General features: G+C 40.0%; 1 protein-coding gene across 1 annotated transcript in view; it reads right to left on the bottom strand.

The window, feature by feature from the left end:
- Window positions 1-13,924: 13,924 nt before the first annotated feature.
- Window positions 13,925-23,765, bottom strand: part of GUCY1A1 (guanylate cyclase 1 soluble subunit alpha 1) — a 465,791-nt gene continuing 455,950 nt past the window's right edge. Inside the window, exon 9 of the mRNA XM_069243102.1 lies at window positions 13,925-17,483. Coding sequence (XP_069099203.1) covers window positions 17,288-17,483 — 196 coding nt within the window. The 3' untranslated portion in view covers window positions 13,925-17,287. The remainder of the gene's footprint in view (window positions 17,484-23,765) is intronic.

Here is a 23,765-nt window from a genome sequence, read left to right as displayed (position 1 = left end):
TTCTCTTTTGATTTTATTTTAGGGTTGATATCAATGATAGCAACTGTAATAGTTTGAGGATGTCGGGATAGCAATGATTGATGGCTTTATTATTTTTCAAGATGGCGCCCGCGAGTTGCCGGCAATTTGGAATCGACACCTTAACAAGTCGCGCACCTCTCTCTCTTTTGCTTTGCAAAACGCGCGCCGGCCAATGGGGGTTATTTAAGAAGTTATCGTAATGGAGTCAGGTTTCTTCTACGGCCGGTGCGATCGGAACTGCAATTTTCGGTTCCGGTTTCTAATATGTATTTTTAAATAGATTTGGTAAGATACTAATATTGGTTAAAGTTATATGGACGCTTGTTAACAGTGATAATCACTTTAAATTACGATATTGTTCTAATCGCTTTTTCGATAATACTTTCGACAGTAAGACGTTGTGGATATTCTTTTTCATCTTAACGTTGATATGGCTGGATGGCCTTAAGCGGGTAGGTGCTCGATATTGATATTAGGAAAAGCACTTGACCATTATAGTTCTTTAGTCACCTGTTATACCTCGCATTGTGTTTTATTTTCAGCATTTGATGAGATATATGCTTATGATGATGATAGCAGTACAAAGTCTTCTTGCATTATTATAGATTGAGGTATGACAATTTCACTGGGGTTTTATATTTTCTCGACACTTTGCACACTGGTTATTGTCACTTTATTGGAAAGCTTTTTGATGGGTCATTTGTAAATATTGTTCACACTGGTTACAATTTTGAACTTAGTTCACTTTTTCACTATGAGAGTTGGTTAACTGTGGGTTTTGCCTTGGTCTCCATTTCTCGTTTGTCACACTGGGCTGTGATGGTTGTTACCTTCACAAAAAATTTATATTTATATGTTATGGCATGCATTATATGATTAGCTTTTGAACTTGTTTCTAATTGTATTATAATGAAGAGCTGGCTATTGCCGTTTTGTTGTAAGCTTTATTTTCTGCTTTGATAACTATTAATGATAATTGAATACGTGTAAATATGCATTGTTATTTATAATTTCAATCTAAATATATATTGTATTTTGGGTTCTCTACAGCCTTGATAAAGTCACGGGGAGTACTTACTCCCATGACGAAACACGTGTTGGCTGGTTCATTGTCACAATAAAGGATGGATTCGTCAATCAACTTGAAGTCTATTGGATTGTGTTAAATGTCATTTTTCTAATGAATGCTCCATTAATTAGTGAATTATACTACACTTTATGTTAGAGTTTCATTTAATACGATATTGATATATAATATGAGTGCCTAGGTCTCCATTATTTAGTTTGCTTATCTGTGTTATCACAGGTGTGGGGGTAGGGGAGATTCCTCCGAGGCCGGGAGCACCAACTTCTTACAATACTTAATACTTTTCTTACTTTTGCCTGGTACGGTTGTGAGCGCTTTGATTTCCCCTTACATTTCTCCCTGATAGCAATAGCCAAGGAGGGTCATATTCCAGTTAACGGTATACTATTTTTCATTATCCTAATAGTGAATAATATAATATTATTCATAATATAGTCATCTCTGAGGCCAGGGGTCGCAAATGTAGTGCCAGGGGTTTCAAGGGGTAAGCTGGGGGTCGCAGCTGCGACCCCTGGCGACCCCTAAATGATGCCCATGGGCCTCTCGTAGTAGGTATGTCAGCTTGCATTGCAGAGTGCCTGCAGCAGAAGTGTGTGTGAATTCAATCACTGCAAGGATGATTCAGCATTTTTATGTTTCTGAGTACAAAGGCTGCAGACACTTCTCATTTTTAGTAATTAATATGTGAAACACTTGCACTCTCGCAATTGATTCATACCATATTACTGTGGAAATCTTTCAGTTAATCAGTGTATCTATTGTCTGGTACAACAGTGTTCTACAGTGCGTATAGGCTGGTCCTGAGTAAAGTGTGCATTAAAAGTGCTTGAGTATTACAAGGGTTGGGTAATAACAAAATATATTATTTAACCCAAAAAGGGCAATTAAACTTCAGGTCAGAATTGTATAAATTAAAAATGTTACTCTATTATTATTCATTCATGAGCCTTTTGAAATATCCTGATAAAATCGCAGAGACTGACTTTTTTCAGAATATTTTTTATCAGGCTGATCCATTTTGCTAAAAATCACAAACATCGCTGTTCTTCTTTCTTCTGCCATTCCAGGAACTCACCCACAAATCGAAAGTGATTCTCTCTGACCTTCAGATCAAACAGATTCCCAAAACTGTTTGTGTTATAGACAGGGTCATTGTAATTTTCACAAAGGAGTGGCAAACTATGGCCCAGATTTATACTTTTTGCCACCATATTAAATGAATGGCGCAAGCCGGCGCGAAACTTGGGCTAGCGTCTTCAAAGAAGATGATGGCCGGGTGTGGGTTTCGGTAGGGAAGGGGGGGTTGTGCGTCCAAAAATTACGCAGCTTGGTTAGAGGCAATAAAATGCCTGTAACCAGACTAGCACCATTTTCTGGGGCACAATCATCAAAAACATGACTCCTGTCTTAGGAAAGACCTACCACCCCAATAGCCAGCACAGGGGCACCCGATGGCAAAATAAATAAAAATAAAAAATACTTACACAGGCTTACCTGGGATGGGGTTCCCCATCCTCCGGTGTCCCTCTGGTGGGGGTCTGGGTGCTCCTGGGGCTTGGGGAGGGGACCTGTGGACCCATTCCCTGATGTTTAATCATGGAATGGGTCCACAGGTCCTCTAACGCCTGGTCTGACCCAGGTGTTAAATAATGGTGCAAAGTAAGCTTTGCACCATTATTTGGCCCCTCCTCCCACTCATGCGTCATTTTAGCACGGGGATAAATATGGGTCTAAGGGGATAGCTCAATTTTTTAGATGGGAACGCCTACCTTGCACCTCATTGATGCAAGGTAGGTGCACGCATCCAAAAAATGGTGCAAACTCCTATATTTTGACGTTAGACATGTTTAACATCAAAATATAACTATGGTGTTAGGTTTGTGCCAAATTTGTGTAAAAAAAATGATGCAAATTCAGCACAAACAGAGTATAAATCTGCCCCTGTGTGTCAAGAGTTGAAGAGATTATGAGGCATTTCTGTACTACTGTGCAATTTCTTGTTTAACTTAAAATAAGTTCTATAGGCGATTTTAGAACAATAAATTAAGAATGACTGCATCATGTTGCAAAAGCACATGTGCCATGACTCATGGATATCCAACAGCCACAGTTTTGAGTTGGCTTTTCTTTAATAAACTGTCAAATACAAGATGGCCACCCATGTGTCTACATGCTTACACATGCATCATGATGTTGTGATACTCTGACAGCCATTTTGACATTAGCTAATGCCAATTCAAACAGCCATTGGCAAAGCCTTTAGCTCAGCTCTACAAAGCAGAGACCTTAGCTGTGTTAAACATGTTACTGACATTGTTTTGCAATCACAAAATAAATGGTAATCCTAACTCATTGGCTCAAAGATGGTGTCCTCTTTAATATTATGTGGACATTCAAAAAAAGTGTCTACCCAATACCTTTTTAAAATGCTATACACTTTTAAGACTGGATCGTACAGCAGTATGAAGATCCACGTACAATGTCTCATTCAAAAATGTGGATTGATTTGCACTGATCATTTAAATTTCTTGGAATAAGTAATTCTTATATATTTATATATCTAAATATATATATATATATATATATGTATATGTATTATATATATATATATATATATATATATATATATATATATATATATATATATATATATATATATATATATGGAAATTAGAACATGATATAGGTAGATTGCAATTTGCAACCCATTGTGAATGGCGATAATCACAGGGATGGTGGTCTGCTGGGGTCAGCAGACTACCATGTCTGTGATTGCTTTCAAATAAAGCAATCTTTTTTTTTTAAATGCAGCCTGTTTTCTTCAAAGGAAAACGGGATGCTTTTAAAAAACAAAAATGAAAAGTTTCCTTTTCATTTTATAAGAGCAGGCAGTGGTCCGTGGGGCCACAGCCTGCTCTTAAAACTTTTTTTTGCATGCATTCACAAAGGGGAAGGGGGTCCCTTGGGAACCCTTTTACATTTACAAATGGGTTTCCACCTACTTGAAGTAGGTGGTAAAATGCAAATGTTTTGCATTTCGGCCAAAAACATTCTTACATACCTGAGCGATTCAGTATTAGGAAGGGGTGCCCCTGACAGGGCCCTTCCTAATACCAAATCGGTATTGTGATAAGAGAGGGCTGATTGCAGCGCCCCCCTAACTTCTTGCCCCCATTTTTTACTTTTTGCTGGTGTTTTCCTGATTCTGATGGTGCCCTGGGTACTGCTAAGCAGTCCCAGGGCATGTGCTCTGTCTAAAATGAATATGCAAATTAGGCTAATTATAATTGGCTATGTCAACCTACCTATATGTCCCTAGTATATGGTAGGGCCTGTAGATGTAGGGAGCCCAGCATAGGTAGTGCACCTATAGGTGTGCTGCTAAGGTGTTCAGGGTCATTTTTAAAGGTAGGCCTACCTTTCTGGCTGCTTTTAAATTAAAGTTACATGCAAATTCAACTTTGGAATTAAAAGTACTTCCAAAGTCTTAAACTACCTTATTTTAACATATGTCACCCCTAAGATGTGCCCTATGTGCCTCTAGGGTTGGGTGCCATGTTACTATGAGCAGGGACCTTATACAAATAGTTGATAAGCCCTGGTGAGGTAATACAGCCAAATGTGTTTTTCCTTCATTGTAGTGTATGGCCTCCATAGGCTGGAATGGGGAAACTTTCTTTTAATTGATAAAGTTCACTTAAGTGTCAGATATCTCATGTTTGGTATCAAATTAATTGTTATAATAAACCCACAACTTACAATTGTTGAATTTAATATAACTTGTTCAGGCAAAGAGTTTTAAACTCTACCTAAAAAGTTGCCAACTTCAGCCCAGTAGTGCTTGGCCAGCCTCTGGCAGCCTGGCCAGGTTGCTTGGTTAGGTGTGAAGCAGCCTGGGCTGAACACAAAGGAATGTGCTTGTGGGAGAACTCCCCTCAGCAGATGGAGAAGCAGGAAGTGGGAAGGCTTCCAAACTGGGCTTCAAAGGCAGGGAAGGACATTTGTAGTAGCCCTGCACCCCCCTCACATCCTGCAACCCCAGACACTTAGGTTCTCTCTTTGTGAGATTAGGAGAGGGCAGGAGAGGGGTGCATTTAAGATTTGTAGTCACACCAGTGGGTGGGCTCAGCCAGAAGTAACCTCCAAAAATGTGTTTCAGCCATGATAGAGTTTTGAAGAATTGTGTTCTCTGGGACTGATTTTGCCACACTCCACAGGAAGTGGTCATCACAGGGGGAAGGAGCCTGCATCTAATTGGAGAACCAGGACCCCCCTGTTTTTCACCCAGGAGCAAGGATAAAACTGGCACACCTCAGTTCTCCACCAGATAACTAAAAGGAAGAACTACAGGAGAAGGACTGCGCTATTGGACCCCTGTCCTGCACCTGGACACTGTACTCTGAAGGACTGCACCATCTGCACACTTGGGCTCCATCACAAAAAGGACTTTGCATGGCTTCAACCAGTTCAAGGAGGGACTCCCTGTTTGCTACAGGTGGAATTTGCTAACCAGAGTCCCCTGCAACACCGCCTGAAGAAAATGGCCAGCTGACCACTGTCCAGTGGCCAATTTGGAGTTTGAGACAGGTGCATTTTGGGCGTTGTAGTCCGCTCCCATAAGGAGCAACTCGGAGCTTCTGGAACCTTGGGGTGAGCTGTGGACGCCAAAAGAACCTTAAAAGAACATCTGGAAGAAGATCCTGAAGTTTGGAGAAGTTTGGAGAACTTTTGGAAAAAAATCTCTATAAAGGGACCGACCCACCGCTGCAACTCTAGGCGGCTTGTCTCAACCGCGACCCGGCCTGACTTGCAGGTTCGTCCCAGTGAAGAAAATCTCTGAAAAAGTGACTACGTCCGAACGTAGAAAGTTGACCGGGACCTCCCAGGCAGTGTATCATCTGATCAAGATTCAGGTTATCTCCGGTCAAAAAATCTTGAAAAATTGTCTAAGTCTGAAGGTAGAAACCTCCACCGAGCGCTCCTGCGATGCGTATCCGAGGAAGAGTTCCAGGAGGTCAGATTGGACTGACGGCTTTGTCCTGCTGAAGAAAATCTTCAAGAAAACGACTAAGTTCGAAGGTAACCTTTTGACCGAGGCCTCCCGCTTGCTGTAGCCGAGCAGGGCTCCATCACCATCAGTCTTAAACTTTGACTTTGCCCTGGTCGAGGAGCGACCAGATGACCAGACTGACGCTTTTTGTTTCTATGTGATAGAAACAGTAATTCTTTAAAAATTCATATCTCCGGCTCCCCTCATCTGATTTTATTCATTTTGGCATAATTTTTAAGATAAAAATATAATCTATTCTTATAAATTGGTGTTGGATTTTTATTGCATTTTGTGTTTTACCTATTTACTTTTTTGTGTTTTTAAATGCTTGACACATTTGTCTCCTAAGTTAAGCCTTGTCACTCGTTGCCAAGCTACCAGGGGTTGAGCTGGGTTTAATTTATTGAGACCTAACTGGACGTAAGTGGAGGTTAGTGGTCTATTGCTAAGTGTAGGTACCTACCTACCCTTACCAATAACCTATTTTCCAACAGGTATGTTGTCGCAATTCCAATTTGTGATTCAATAAGAAGTTACTGATCGCAAATTGGAATTCACACATACCAAAATGCATTTTTGCGATCGCAAAAATGCATGTTACATCTGGCCCATAGTCGCAACTATAAATAAAAGATATGAAATGTCAAAATATGAATTCCATGATCAATGAAAGTTAATAGGAATTCAATCTGCAGAAAAATTAATGGATATAATAATTTAAATTCTATCACTTCTGTAGCAATAAGAGCTCATAAAATGACAATGTCTCTGATTAGAAGGAAAATCAGAGGGAAACTCGCAGATTCACTTTAAGGGTCAGTGAGATCTCATAATAAGACAAGTATTTTTGGAGTTGTGTGTACATTACACCATCAGTTTTAGTATGCAGAGAGATCATTGTCATTTGAAAGTACATCCATCCTTTCAGCATACTCGTAATTTGCTGCATACGTGTTACGCAGTTGTTAGTTGAGGATACGTTATTCATTTGTTTAATTATTAGAAGTTTACAAATTGCAGACCTTGTTAATGAACCCAACTGTCTCACATTGTTAACATTAGAATAGATGTGGATTCAGTCTGCTGCCCTTTGGTATACTTCCGTTCTTTCAAGCAAGTGTATTCTCTTCATTCTGTGCTGCATTTATCTTGCAACATTAAGGGGGGCAGCACAGTTTGCACACAAACGTTTTACACTACTACTCATTCCAATTAAAGACAAAAGTGACACAACTGAAATGAAAACAATTTCACATTTGTTTCAAAAACACTAAAATGGAAGAATAATATCCTTTAAATATAGTGTAAAAATTTCAAACAAGAAGGGTATAGTTTAATGCTCATAGAATTCTACTCCTTGTGGTTTTTCTGTGCCATTTATTGTAGAATAGGGACACTGCTGATCAATCACATTGCCAAGTATAAATGCCATAGCAAATTACTACATACAATTTAATAATTCAATAATACGCTACAAAGAGATAAAAAAAGCAATAATCACATTGCCAGATAAGATTTTTATTAAAAAAAGAAAAGTTTAATTTAAAATATAATTAAAATGAATTTTATTAACTGCATCAAAAATACACAACAATTCGAGTGACATAAGTGTTATTACTCAGTTGAACCATACATTTGAAATTAGCAGCATTTAGAATAATGTGTGTGGTTTAGCATGCACAGGAAGAATCTCAGGGTATTTTCTAACTCGTATAATGTTGAATGGTGTGTTTGGATGCTATGCGTATGAGAGGAAAGTGTATTGAAACAGCAAGGGTTCAAATTCTAGTACCATACTAACTTATAGCCATCATTATGACTGATCACTTTTTTTGCTACTGCTTTATTTCCTTCCATTTTCTGCTGACACTGTTAGACAAATGGCTAGTAACTAAATTAAATCTTTAAATACATTAATTGATTAAATATTCCAAAACTTGTGAATTGCATGGATGTAATGTTTTTTTTTTAAGCCTGGACATCCAAAATTGATTGTGAGGAATTTTTCATACCCCCTTTCTGAAATGATTCATGACTTTAAGAGGCTTGAAAGGAGCATAGTTGAAGTCATGAGCACAAGTTATACTGCGTGGCAAAGGCACAGCGACTTTGGGTCTGTTTACAAACCATTTTGCATATCTGAACAAAGCACAGGCATGAAAAAAGATCCCAATCCTATGCATAATGAATTTTCGTTATTCACAAATTTACTACTGAATAGTCTGTGAAAACCACAAAATTCAGTGAACCCACAAACATGTATGTTTCTGGTCATTCATGCATCTTTTACAGGATCGTTTTTCTCTTTGGAATCTTCCAGAAATGCACTCTTGTCTAAGAAGGAATTAGTGTGTTTCCAGAGCGAGCTGGTGGAGGAAACAGAGTACCAAATAATAGTGATACAAAGAAGCAGGTATCTTTATGGGGAAACACCTTTCTCCCTAAGGGGAAAGAAGGTATACTTGCAAGCTTGCATCTGTATCACATTTGTACCTGAACCTTGGATATCCACATTCATACATTTTACACTCTGGCGACTAATGCAAATCTTTCCTGGAGTACGGTTGGGGTCCTTGGTGAAGAACACAAAAGTCAGTTCCAAATATAGAAGTATGGTCTTGTGGATTGTAGTCTTTGAGAATAATATTTAACAGTGCTACACTTTAGGAGTAAGAGTGCGTAACCTGTTTCTTAAGACAAATCAATAAAGATTGTAGTGTTAATGAATTGGAATTGCTTGATCAAAGAATATGTGCTACATAGTTTAGGCTTACTTATCATTTTAATGCGTGTAGTTCAGTTTTGTTTTAGGACACACTGGGCTTGATTCACAAATGAGCTGCAGTGAAAGCCAGGAATATTTTCCCTTAGGTTAGTTTCATTGTTACAAGCAAATTTGCAAATTTGACAGCATTCATATAGAATCCCAGATGTAGTCTTGGAAATCTGTGACAGCACTCAAATACTTAAAGTAGTTCTGACTGCACAACTGTAACCACATGTACAATTCAGGAAGTTAAATTTAAGTGAAATGTACATTACCACACTGATTGTTGTGTCAGTTCTTCCATGGGAACACGTTCCACATTGACAGCCCTCTAACCTTACACCTCCAACAGATACAGGGGGTCATTCTGACCCTGGCGGTCATGAACCGCCAGGGCCAACGACCGCGGGAGCACCGCCAACAGGCTGGCGGTGCTCCCATGGGCATTCTGACCGCAGCGGTAAAGCCGCGGTCAGAAACGGAAAACCTCCCGCTGCCCTGGGGAATCCTCCATGGCGGCGCTGCAGGCAGCGCCGCCATGGGGATTCCGACCCCCTTACCGCCAGCCTGGCTCTGGCGGTTTTGACCGCCAGAACCTGGCTGGCGGTAACGGGTGTCGCGGGGCCCCTGGGGGCCCCTGCAGTGACCTTGCCACTGGCATGGGCACTGCAGGGGCCCCCTAACAGGGCCCCACCAAGATTTTCAGTGTCTGCCAAGCAGACACTGAAAATCGCGACGGGTGCAACTGCACCCGTCGCACCCCTTCCACTCCGCCGGCTCCATTCGGAGCCGGCATCCTCATGGAAGGGGGTTTCCCGCTGGGCTGGCGGGCGGCCTTCTGCCAGCCCAGTGGGAAACTCAGAATAACCGCTGCGGTGTTTTGACCACGCAGCGGTATTCTGGCGGTTCCCGCTTGGCGGGCGGCTCCCGCCGCCCGTCAAGCTCAGAATGACCCCCACAATGTTGTTCCTGCCATATTGCCAACCTACAATAACTCTTACTGCTGTACTTGAGAAGTATAAATGTGCAAGCACATCAAATGTGGACAACTACTTAAAATGCCCACAAAAATACTTTTATGTTTTCATCAATTTCTACAAGTGGACCTATCAAAAAGGCCCAAAACCCCACTCCAGAAAAGTTATTTGTTAATTCATAATTGCTAATATCGTGATAAATACCTGCATTTGCAAATCGTATCTATTGCAGTACAATTTCACCATTTTACCCTTGCAAATAACTGACTGAGGATGCATTAAGAATTATGCTGAATATCTTTTGCTATGTTAATTGAGTGAGAAGAAAGTTCTGTCAAACTTTCTTATCACACCTAAAACATACATGAAAGACAAGTAGCATTAAAAAAATATTCAAAATACTAAAACCAATTTAAAGGAAAACTTGGCATCCTTTCTTGAGGATTTTTTTTATTTTTATCATGAAGCACTCTTAACAACAGTATTAACAGAATTTTCAAGACTCATCCCTGAAATGTATTCCCACTATTAAAATCTCATGATGATATGTGCCACTGAACACATGGTCATAATCACAGAGGATACTCTTAATGACTAGCCTTGCTTGTGACAGTTCCCATAAGATTTTTCAGCAAAGCCCACCAACATGATCAATCACTGATGCAGGATTACAAAAATAATTATCCAAAACACAAAGGGGCAGATCTAAGAGCCCCTAGCACCTCCTTGCACCACATTAACATAATTTATTTACGCTAATGTGGTGCAACGCAGGCATCATCTCTGCGCCAAATTTACAAAGTAGCACAATGCATGCATTATGCCACTTTGTGACCCTTTGCACTACATTATGCCTACACCAGGCATAATGTATGCAAAGGGGGCATTACCCCGTAAGGGGGGACAGAAATATGTGCAAATTAATCTAGGAGATTTCTTTGCATAATTTGTTTGGCACATTTAATGCATGTTCAGAGCAAGCATTAAAACGAGGCACAACATTGTTTACAATGGGCCTCAAAGGGCTTTACAGGATTAGCGTAAACATCTTTGACACTAATCTTGCAAAGCTCCAAACTAGCGGCAAAAAGTTTGACGCTAGTTTCCCTAACTACCATTATATCTATGTATCTTAGATACAGCGCACAAATGGTGGTGTCAGGGGGCCACTAAGGGGCACAAGGAAAGTGGCACTGCTCTGGATGCAGCGCCACTTTCCTTAAATCAGAACCAAAGTGGCTTATCTGCAAGGAGTACTTGTGGAAAGAATGGAAGGTATCATTTTCCAAGAGGCATCAAGTACCTACCATTTACACATGGAACGTTTCCATCAGGGAAAATGTTGTAAAAGGAAATGTAACGTTCTTGTTTTTAGCTGAGCTACTGAAGACATTTGTGGGTGTTTCCACATGCTCTTGACAGATGTATGCCTGTGTGTTTTAAAGGTTGAAAACTAGCTGCAAGGGGTATGTCATCCCACACATAACTAAAGTATGTGGGTGATCACATACCTTTGCATGTACTACCTCTTTGAAGCAGCAACTGACCCTACATTTGTAAACAGGGATATTTCACCACACCAAACAAGTACAATGATTTTGGGACTAGAGCTCACTGTGCCACAGGACTGAAGCAGCACCAAAGTGATGAGCCCCAGGAAGGTCAAATGCTAAAATAAGCCTGAGGTGCACATCTTCTCTTCCAGAAGATATCGGGCCAGCTGTTTGGTCTGGACTATTTCGGTCTGGACTATTCTTCCTGGGGAAGAACAATTGCTAATGGAGATATTGCAGCTGAATGTTGTACAAGCAGTGTGAGCAAAAAGACAATGAAGTACAATGTGGAACATGGTAGTGAACAGTGGCTAAAGTTCTTCCAACCATCACTTTTGATGGTATAACTTAGGTGTCTTGCTGCATCTCACTGATGAGACCCAAGTACTTTGGGGCTACTTGTGTTCATGTTCAGAAGGCAAGTGGCCTAACAGTTGGAACAGGACCAATGTTGATTTGCATAAGGTGTTTACTTATATAGTGGCACAGTGAGAAAAAATATGATGGGTTGGGATATCGCCTAGAGTAACTAACGCAGTAGCTGAGGTTAATTGAAACATTTCACCAATTTGTTTGTCTTTCTCACCACAGTACTAAACTCAACATGATTCACCACACCAACTGCTCTGCTTGTCACATTTTGCAGCTGCTGCAACCTTGTATTGAGATAACTAGGGAGACCAGGGCTGATCTAAAAGGGGGCGATACATTGCAAATGAGGGATGAGAGCCATGAATCCTGAAATTGGGAATCACTTTTCAAAATTGACATTCTTAATTGTATAAACCTCGGTTAATCTGCTGCAGTTCAGCAGACTTTGTAGTTCAACTGGAAATAAAGCTTAAATGCAAATTCACACCCAAATCACGTTCAAAGTCACATCAGCTGCAAAATGTATCATGCAACCAAATCGTAAATCTCAGAATGAACTGTAAAAAAGCTATGGTTTATGCGATTCTAGTTTGAAACATACTTCAACTTTCTCCATAAAGTTGTTTTCCAAGAATGTCAAATAAATTCTGCTGAATGCTATTTATGTAAAAGAATTGTGTAATGCTATTTTTTTCCGGAACCACACTGATCACTTTATTCTCTTTTTTGCCCTATTCCCGGATTCCATTTCCCTGTTGAATTTATCTTCATATTTTCTTTCCTCTGTTATCATGTTCCTTCACCAAGTTGGTTCCTCCTCCTTGTCCCTAAAGTATGTTTCTTTTTTATTTCTTTCCTACATTTCTGCATATTCCTCAGTCCCTTGTTATCTATACATCTACCAATTCCCTAATATTGTTGTTTTATATTTCCTGTCAACAGCCATGCACCACTACCCCAACATATTTACTAGTACATCAACTGTTACCAATACCTGCCTAAACAGTACCTTTACCACTCCCCATACCACAGCACCCTTACTTTACATACCATTATAACTTTTCCTGATTCAAAGCAAGTAAATGTACCTTTACTTATCAGCTAAGATTTCTAACTCTACTTATTCACTGGTACTTATAACCCATTGCTACCCTACTACCTCCATTACACATATACCCTTTTGTGTCTAATTTCGCCTATACCCTAGTATCACATTCTTTTGCCTTCTTTCTTACTCCTGGTCATTGTACACAACTGTAAGTTCTGTTTTTTTCTTGCCCCTCCCATACCTATATGTCACAATTTCTAGAAATGTTATCTACCTGTGTTTGTCAGACTGGTTTCCTCCATTTTGATTTTTGCCTCTCAATTGGGATAGAGCCAAGCCAAAAAGGCCCAACTGGGATTTGGAAACTGAAGGTCTATCCTTCAAATTGAAAGCTGTCAAGGAATAAAGCCACATGGATTGTCTTGGAGAGGGCAAACCATATAGTTGCCTTTTATTCTAATAAGGTATTTGTCCATACCAAACTCACCATGTTTTCCAGTGAAACTCCCTGGAGAGTGTGCTTGAGACGTATGACATTACAATGAATGCTTTTATCAGGCATGCCCTTACCATGCATCCTTTGCCATGCATATCCCTCTACCACACAGTCTTTTACAATCAAATGGTAAATATGTAACAGATAAGTGAAACCCTGGTGCGTGTATAAATATATATATATATATATATATATATATATATATATATATATAATATTTAATTTTAAAGGCATGTGTGGTAAAGGCAATGCGTAGTAAAGGCAAAGCATTTCATTGTAAAAGATGTTCCCCATGTGCTTGAGCTCGGTACTGTTCCTAATTTTTTCATAGTCTTCAAGTTTCAGACTTGTACAACTACTACATTTATCTCTAATGGTTCGGTCTATTCTGGCTCCCCCAGTATTTCCCTTCCTAAGCTAAAACACTAGGGCAGTGGTTCCCAACCTGTGGTCTGGACACATTCCCAGGGGGTCCGCAGGCCTGGGCCAGCAAGAAGGCACTTTTCCAGCTGGGGTCCCTCAAAATATGTGTATGTTTTTATATTTATTATTTCCTTTGTGCAGCCGTTTTAAAAGCACTGCAAAGTTCCTTGTACATCCAGCAGCTTTCAGGCAAAAATAAAAGCATCAGGATAAACAGGTGTTTAACGTACCTGCTGGAGTGAGATGGGAGTTTTGGCTAGTGGCAGTTTTGACTAAACTAAGGTAGAGCAAATGGTTAATGTGCCTCCTGCAAATAATGTGTATCATACAGAGAACAGTACTTTATTTGCATAGCAGAGTGGGTTACTGCTTTTTTCAGATGTTATTTCGTTACTGTGCAGTTCATAATTTACATTTGTAATCTAGCACAGTGAGCTATGAACTGCCATTAAAGAGCTGTATGCAAAGTATATGGCACAAATTAGAAAGTTAATTTTTTCCCCAATCTTTCATTCTCCTTATGCTGCTAAAAAAGGTTTGATTGTATACAAATACATTTGTATTATTAAAGTCAATGCTTACCACCGTGTTATGTTCTGAATCCTGAGTTTGTGTTTCTCCAGACCATGCACTCTTAGAAAATGTCTACCAGTTTGGATGACATGTGAATGCTACATACTGCAGTCCCCTGTAAAGTGCTGTGACAACCTGCACTGGTATGAGATATGCTATAAAAAATGAATTGCATGTGTCAGAGAGGCTATGGAGATATGAGAGGCCATTATAGTTGTACTTCCTCTCCCCACAACATAATTATGTAAAAAAGCTTTCTCAGGTCATATGTATCTAAAAATTAAAACAGAAATCACTTGGGAAATATAGAATCTTACCTAAGGTCTGATCTTACAAGAAGTAGCGTCAACCTTCCCATTAACACTTTTTCCAGTTTTGCATATTTTTTCGATATAAAATAATTATATGTTTAGTAATTCGAATATGTGTTTGGTGTGTATTTGTTTGTGCATTTTTTGTGAAAAACGGTTTTAATGTTTGAAATCTAAATCATACAAATTGCTTGGGGGTCCCTGTCTTCCAGTATTGATTCATTAGGGGTCCTCAGGGGTCAAAGGGTTGGGAACCACTGCTCCAGGGGCACTATGTCAACTTCAGCCTACAAGGTATTCTCTGGTTGACTCCAGGGACAAAACACTGAGCTGCAGAGCCTTTTATCAATTAGTGTTTTACACAGGTGACAGAGGGGCACTATGAGGCTGCTAGGAAGCCCAAACCCAGATGGTGACTCTGAAATAGCAAACAAACGTGTTTACAAGAACACAGGAAAGAGGGATTCTGTGAGTTGCATTCATTTTTATAGGGATCATCAGGGGTAGGTTGGACTTTTCTATCAACAAGTTCCTGTCTTACATTTAGAGTTAATATATATTGTTTAGGAACTGGACGAAAGAAGACAGACGAGAAGATAAATCTCAGTACTGCACCTCAATAGCCTCACGCTATAAGCTGAAGCGTTGCTTAAATGTACCCTCTCAATTCCGCTACGTGCAGATCGTTCCAATGAGCCTGCAGAGGCGTATCTGTCATCCTTAGGAGCAATTATAAATGCACTGTGAAGGAAAGCAAAAACCACTAATCTATTGGAGGTTTATGAATTGCCTTATCATTAAGTAACTAATATAGCCTTAGAACCCGCCGTAGCGGGCTCTACCGGCTATTAAAGGCCCGCTCCCGCGTTAAATGCCCAAGCCGAAGGCTCACACATTCCACATCTCTTTGCAATATCTTGATTTTTACCATAAATCGTATAATTCTCTGAGGTGTCTTATCCTCTGACATAAAAATACTTTTTATTTGATTGAAAATGGCTGGATAGTTCCAGCGATTAAGACCCCTGAACTAATTTTATGATAGTAGATCATTTAATGGAAAAAATACTATCTATTTAACTTCATGATTCGTAATGCCTCCCACAATCTTCACCACTATGAATCAGGTAAAGGGCCCTGGTGCAGAACTAAAATGACCAGTACTTGTAGTTGGGAAAACATCTTCTGCTCTTCAGAGATGTCTGGTTCTATAACTTTAGAAATCTCCTAGCGGACATTTTACTCCATTTTTTTAGTATACTTCAGCTAATTCCAGAAGTGATTTAATTTAAACAGATCTCTTTAATCTATATTACAACCTGAAGATGGGTGAGTTAAGATGTGTGCTAAGGATGGGTCTTCTTTAGACTAAACATGAGACTGCTCAGGGAGCTGGTGGAGAACACAGGTATGTCCACTGAACAGTTAATAGGGGACCCCCAATTATTACAACATCTTGTCAACAGATAGTGCATTTCACCTTAGATGTTCTCTCTGTACATTGTTCATCTGTTTCTTTAACTAGCCTTCTAAAAAAAATATTAATTCTTATTTCCGCTGCTTCCTCTCATTTCTCTATCTCTTCTCTTTTGTCTTCTTGTGGCAGGTCAAATTCTTACCACCAAAGGGATCAATTTACCCCGTTTTTACATAGTTTTGCTATCTGCTATTAACCGATGTAATGTAATATGTGCGGGCTATTTATTCCTACTCAAAATTATTTCTTCCCATTAGGCTTTAATTTTCTAACCACATAATAATTATTAGTTAAGCTTGTTGTAGGTATTGAATGTTCTGTTTCACGTTGTATTGTTGTAGCTGCAGCGTTGTTGTACACATATGTACACATACATTCTCTGAAGTTTGCCTTATCAGTCGGGCCAAGCTACCAAGTGTGAGCAAAAAATACCTTTATTAAAACCCGCCTATTCATCTTTGTGGGGTAGACTTTGGCTCAATGCCCAACATGCTGCTTTCTTACAGGTGGGTTCAACAAGGTCTTGAGATGGCAACGAACAACCAAAATTATTTTGGTGCAAAACCCAAAAATAAATTATTGATCCTGTGCAAGAATCCCATGTTATGGATTAATGCTACTGACTAAAGCATCTGGGTAAGAACACTGTCCACAATGAATCCTAGGTGGTTTTGTGCCATAAATGCCCACGCACCATTTAACCATAACTTGTAATATGTAAAGTCCGAGAGAAATTACACAAAATATTATAATTTTGTTGTCCATAAGAGGGCATAAGTATGTGCATGCAGAAATGATGAAATATTTATATTTTGAGGGCCGTGTGTCTAAAATACAACATACAGCTAGATTATCAATATGTCACAGACTATTATGCTGTAAACAAAGCGTATTATATGCTGCAGAGTGTTAAATCACGTATTTGCATTACCTGCAATAAGTATTTTTTTAAAGCTGTGATCTTTAAGTAGTTGGTGTTACACCTCCTGGCATTTGACTAGTGGCTTACGGTATCTGGTGTTTCCTTTTCGCGAACTGCAATAAAGTGCTTTCATATATACGGTGAAACCTTCTTTATACATGTAAAAAATAGGTTTTTTACAAAGTTGCATTTGATAATGCAAAATAACATCTATCCCTTTGATTTTCCAAAGAAATTAGCATTTGCTGCATCAAAACTTTTCGTTTGGAAGCAAATCTTTGAATTTTTTCCCTGATGGTAAGCATCTAGAAAGTAACAGATCCCAGGAATGTCACTCGGGAAGTCTGGCGGCAACTCCTCTCTGGAACGAGGTGTAAACTGGAATCCTTGGAAGTCTTTGAGTAGTCTGCAAAGAAACGAAAAAGAGCTATTGAAACAGTATTTATTCTTAACTACTATTCTGTACTTTAACGGCTCATTTGTTAACTTGCAGGATGGTGAAAAAAACAAATCATTGCTTGCACCATATACTTGGTCAAATTGCGAATCATTTGAACACGAATTGGCCGGATGAGAATTGCTTTTCACGACCCAATCTTTTTCACCGACATCGACTTCATGTACCAAAAACCATTTGAAAAGAACAACATTTCAGTATGCATCCCGATTTCTCCATATTCCACAGAGAGGAAAGAAGATCATTATAATATACAAACTAATGCACAGGTCGAGCAACTGTGATGCTTTACTTGATAGCGAAATCCAATGGAAAACGTTTTGTCTGGTAAATAAAAATTTGCCTTTGTGAGTTTAGAAGAAGTTTAATAAAACTTTTATCTTCTGTAAATCTATTCAAATCAAGGTAAATCTTTCAAACCCAAACGCCCAAAGAGGGTTGATTACTTTATCTGCCATGTTTAGGTTTTGATCTCGGCAAAGGTTTTGGTAATGCAAACATTATGGTCAATTGGGAAAGCAACACAGTTTTCAGGTACAAATTTAAGGCAATTGAATATATGGCATAATAATGGGTTAACGTTTCGGCTTAAATGCAGTGGCCCACATTCTCAAATCTACTGCCTATTCATGAAACCAGCATAGCTGACTTTGCCTTATTATCAAGAGGTTCAACGCCTCATCCTAGTTCGTAAATGCTATGAAAATGCCATTACAAAATTATACAATAGAACCAAAAACCAGATACAGCTATATGCTCTATATGTGGCACTGAATAGCTTAAGCTTTAAAATAAATGCTTCAGATTCATTTTGAAAAGCAAATATAGCATAATTTTTGATTTGGTTTATTTATAAGCCGGATGGGTAACTGAACGAACACAATATAATACCAAGACAGTTTTAAATTCTCTCAGGTTATACAATTTGTGTTCCTGCGATTGTGCAGGAATTGCTCCAAGATGACTGATTTTGATATGGACGCCAACATATGAGTCAGAAATTGGAAGAGCGACATTAACCTAAACAGGTGATCAACAGGTCTCGGAAAAGAGCGAGAAACAATTAAAAGGAAGGACTGTTGGAAGCTAATAACGAGTATCAATGGATAGGAATCACCACACAGTAACATGGATATAGGTCACCAAACATTTACTACAGACTCAAATTGGGTAAAGAAAATCATTAATACAAATTTTAATATCCTGAACTCCAATGGTCTGGACCTAGCAACTCCTATGTTCTCCTTTAAGAGGAGTCCGAACATTAAAAGTTTATTAGTACACATGAGACAAAGAACCCATGGACCAAGAGCAGAGCCAAAGCTGTGGGATCTCCTTTCCATTATGAGCCACAGTTCATGTGGCAACTGCAAGGCTTGTCCCCTTACCAGCACCACTAAAACGGTGGATACCACATGCAAATTCAGAGGATGTTAAATTTGATTAGGTCTGACACTAGGAGGGTAAGAGTGAGGATAATGGAACACATGAGTAACATCAGATGTAATGAGAATTACCAAACTGACAACACACTACTCAGAAACTAACCACTCAGTGGAGGACTTACGATGGTTAGTGAATGACAAACCCCACATCCCGACCACCATAACAGATGTCAAGTACTTTTTGTTCAGACACTAACAAAGGTGGGTGTATAGATTAAAGAGCAGTGATGGGGTGCTTAATGACTAGATCCTGTGGCACCATTTCAATTGTCTATAGGTACTTGCCATAGGCACAGAAAAGCAGAAGGACTCACAATAGATATCTGCCATGAATATATATAAAAAAGCAGGATAGATACCATAACCTACAACTGGGAGATATGTAAGAGTAAAAGGAGGGAGGTGTACAGGTATGTAATATTGAACCATGAGCACAATTCTAATGGTAATATCACCTACCATTTGAGCAGGGAGGTGAAGTTCTGGAAATAGCAGATATTTGTAACCTGGCAACAAATGACAAGGACTCACAGTATATGGCATCTAATCGGGACCCTACACCCAGTAATGTAAGGAAAATGGGAAGGACACAAGCAATATGGACTGGGAGGCCCCAGTTTGGCACCTTGCTCCAACTGTCAATATAACTATGTGACTATGTCGCAAGTACCAATGTATAATATTGAAAAGGCAATGCATTGGCATAATGTACAGTAATATTTGATATTGCACTTCAGTGCTTCAATAGATTCAGGAAACAATAGAGGATATAAATCAGTGATTCAGGAGTCAATAAAAATATATAATCCATATTGGTAGCAACAAAGGTGGTGTTAGGGGAGGGTCAGTGAGAGTGAGGCATCTTCCTCCAGCTTCAAACAGAATCACGTGACCTTACCACCTCATTTGTAATTATGTGACTATACCATATGTATTGATTTATAATATTTAACAAAGATCTCATTGGCATAATATATGATAAAAAATATGAAGACCGCACTAGATTGATTTACAAAACTCAGCAGGCAACAGAGTATAAAATCCATTAATTAGCAGTCAATACAGTATACAATCCTTATAGGTAGTTTTTCTTTAAAAATGGAAGACAAGGAGGGACCATAACAGTATGCCATCGTGCTCTAGTGTTATACAGAATCACATGACATGACACATGACCATGCCACATGTGCAGGGTAAAAGCAGGAGCTCGACATGCCCCCAACAGCCATCGGAGGCCAGCAAATGGCTGGGATGGGTGGCGCCGGACCCTTGATGACGTAAGTGGCAGGGGAGTGGAGCAGCATGAAAGATGCTTTATATTCAACCCTGAAGAGTGGAATCATTTACATTGCCAAAAACCATGGGGTGTGGCGGTGCATGTGAGCCCAACACGCTGGCTGGGAGGGGTGTTACCTAATTGGTACATGAGTGAGGTTGCACGGTCAGTGTAACCAGGATGCAAGACCATGTAGAAATTTCCAGTGCAAAGGGGCTGAGGTATAGGGGAATTTGCACTGCATTATATCAGTGGTGCCCAAAGGGTGATTGATTGAGCCGCATTAAATCAGCAGTGCCCGGGGGCTGAGTAATCGTAAAGCAATTGCAGTCACACAGTCTTCTCATACATAGTACAAGACTGCATAGGAAGTGAAGTGCCGGAGGACTGAGATAAAGGGCAACATATAACTACACTATATTTGCAGTACCCGGAGGCTGTGTGTGAAAGCAGAAATGGAGGTACATAAAGTAGCATGGACAGTGCACTGACAGTTCTGGGGTGGGATGAGGATAGTATTGTACCTCACTGCTGTTTGCAAGGTTGACATGAATTCTATGTATACTGAAGGGCACAACAACAAGGGGAGAACTAACTATATTATTATAAATACTCATACAGTGTGTTACTAAAGGGTGCCGTTCCCACTTCTTCCCTGGTTTTGGAAAGTATTAAGTGAAATTCGAGTAAGACTCTTTACTGGAATGTTTCTCACAAGTGGTGATGTGCCTCACCTTAGACCACAATTGATATGAAGTGCACTTGGGTTGATAAAGCTTGAGCACAGAACCTGAACATATAATAGTGTGACTCTAGACAAATTGGATTTACCTACTCTGAAGTGTTATTTTTTACTAAAACTGATATGTGTCTTTTTCACATGAAGTGCTGAGGTGTTACAAGGAGGAGCAAGTGTGGCTACATATTGCATGTCCACCTCTAATGAACAGGTAACAAAGAGGGGTGATACATAAAATAAGGTAAGAGATCTATAAACCTGATGAAGGTCTAATGACCCAGAGGGGTGATAACAGGGCTGAAACATGTTGACTGAAGCAGAGGGAGAGAGGGCAGTACTTTCCTGAGCTCACCCCTGAGTGAGTTTTTAACCTTGCCAAAGGGGGTCTAAAATAAAATTAGAGTGGGAACCCCCTTAGACAGTTTTATTTTTGCTGCAAGAGTGGATCCCTTGAATGGAAAGAGTAGTGACCCCAGTCAAAATATCCTTGCTCCACTATGAGTCTTGGTCTGCAGCAGAGTGTTGTAGCATACCCTATGATGAAACATGCCACTATTAAGGTGATAAGGGCAATTTCTACAATCCACTCAGGATTCGTGAGTAGTGGGTACATAACTATTATAAGAAGAAGTTAGGCAGCATCATTATGTTTAAGTGGTATTATGAGCAGAATTATATTTACAGTTTTAAAATTAAGAGACTACACGTGGACTAGGGAATGAGTTGCTCACTGCAGTTCCATTAGTCCAATGGCCCTATTCCCTATTCAAGAAAAAAATCCTGTGCTGTGAGGTTGTATTCCCCCTGTGGTGAAAAACATATAGCATAAAATTCGGCATCGGGGTGGGGTTAATCGGCCTCCATGCACAAATTTTTTTCTTCTTTTCTCAGAAACCTTTTTACTCTATGGATAAAGCCCTTCTTCTACTCCCCCACCAAATGTGGGGGTGAGCCATTGCCTTTCCCAACTTGGAAGGGAAGTTAACCCAGCCTAGACTGGAGTAAATCTCTGGCCTTTCCCAGGGTGAGAAAGGGTCAGATTGCACTTTGAAAAGTTCCTTAAATGTATATGTTTGTGGTTGTTCCCTAACCTCCAAAGCTAACCTGCCATGGAAGACCCCCATCTGTCTGCTTGAGCATGATTTACATCTTTGATGGAGAAATCTGAAGTAGTAAATGAGTTTACACCTACCAGGCATTGTTTTGTGAATTCCTGGCAGGTGTAAATAGAGATATTTATGACAGTAAACTTATGTTTATGGCAAAAATATCCTTCTGCTGGGGCTTCTATTTTCTAATTGTGACTTCTCCTCTTGACCACATTGTGTGATCAAATTATTAGCCTGTGGCTTTACTCTAAACCTGTGCCCACAGAACCTATGCTTATCTTCCTTGCTCCTAGATTCCACTGCTCATGCACTTCAGATATGTGCATTAGAACCCGGGTAACAGCTTTAAGCATCTGACTAGGGCCTGCATCAAGTCCCTGTGCCTCCTGAGACTGACCTTTGGTCATTTACAGTAAGATTCAGCAGCAGTGAGTGCTCTGCAGTGGTACGCAGAACCCGGCCCATATGACAAAATGGTTTGAGAAAGACCTGACTTCAGGCCTTGCCCATCTGTCTTGACCTTAGGCCCAACAATGTACAGCCTTCAGCTGTTCTCAACAAGATCTGGGCACAAACCGTGGCATCCTACAACACCCTGTGCCTTGCCTCAGTGACTAAAATTAAATGCATGCAGCATTCCTTAGACCATTATTGCCTTTAATAACGCACTCCATCCTTGCCAAATAGCTTTGGTGTACCAGCACAGATTACTATCGACCTTGCATAAAGGACAGGGTTGAACATGGTACCCTATTTCAACTCTCCTTATGGCTCCATGGAGGGTTATGACTGCACTCTTCAAATTCCCCCAAACCTTGCCCAAGCCTCTGGAAGAGCTGAGTCAACTATCCCCGAACAATAGCCAAAGTCCCACTGTCGTACGCATGGGGTGTGTGCCAGCTTCATCAACTCCCAAAGGACCAGAGAGGAGTTTCTGGAACCCTCTACCAATTTTAAAAAACTCATCCAAGGCCTAACTTCCACATCCTTGCCAAGAACTTCCAAGGAAAAGCATTCCTACCACGTATATCCAAATAACTGGAGCATGATATCTCCACATACGGGACACTGGCACAGTTGACAGGCATTCTCTGTCTCATCTCTGGAGAAAAGTGACATAAGGCTCAGCTAAATCTCCCCTGTGATCCTGCAAAGAATGGCAGGAGGAAGACAGCCCAGACAGTTGTCATTTACTTCAGTGTCCCTTTCACAATATACAGTGAACTACTAGTACACCTACAGCCATACAACTGAACAGCAAGGTGCCAAGTAATTTCTCTGTTATTGCGAATGTGATGTCCTACTTATATTAAATGTGGAAGAACAAAAGCCACTGAAGCTGACTGTCTCCATTAGAGCTATATACTGCTGTTAACTGTCAATACCTGCATTGTACTATGAGCACAATGTCTGCAGTGACATGCCAAAACATGTAAAAAAGCACCCGTAAAAAAGCCAAAATGCTATGTGGAGCTAGAGCATCACTTTAGGTTATTGCAGTCATAACTGTCTTCATAAGTTAACAGGTGAGTTAGCAGAACAGCACGTGCTGGTGTTAAGTGCTATCTGCATTAAAGAGAAGGATCTTTGCTCCAGCTTCTAGGTGAAGGAAGCACATGCAAACTTACTGTTGATGTGAATGATGTGATTGCTCCTGCAGAG

This window comes from Pleurodeles waltl, chromosome 1_2, assembly GCF_031143425.1.
Source record: "Pleurodeles waltl isolate 20211129_DDA chromosome 1_2, aPleWal1.hap1.20221129, whole genome shotgun sequence".
Lineage (NCBI taxonomy): Eukaryota > Metazoa > Chordata > Amphibia > Caudata > Salamandridae > Pleurodeles > Pleurodeles waltl.
The sequence above is the reverse complement of the archived record's forward strand: the minus strand, read 5'-3'. Positions and strand labels throughout refer to the sequence as shown.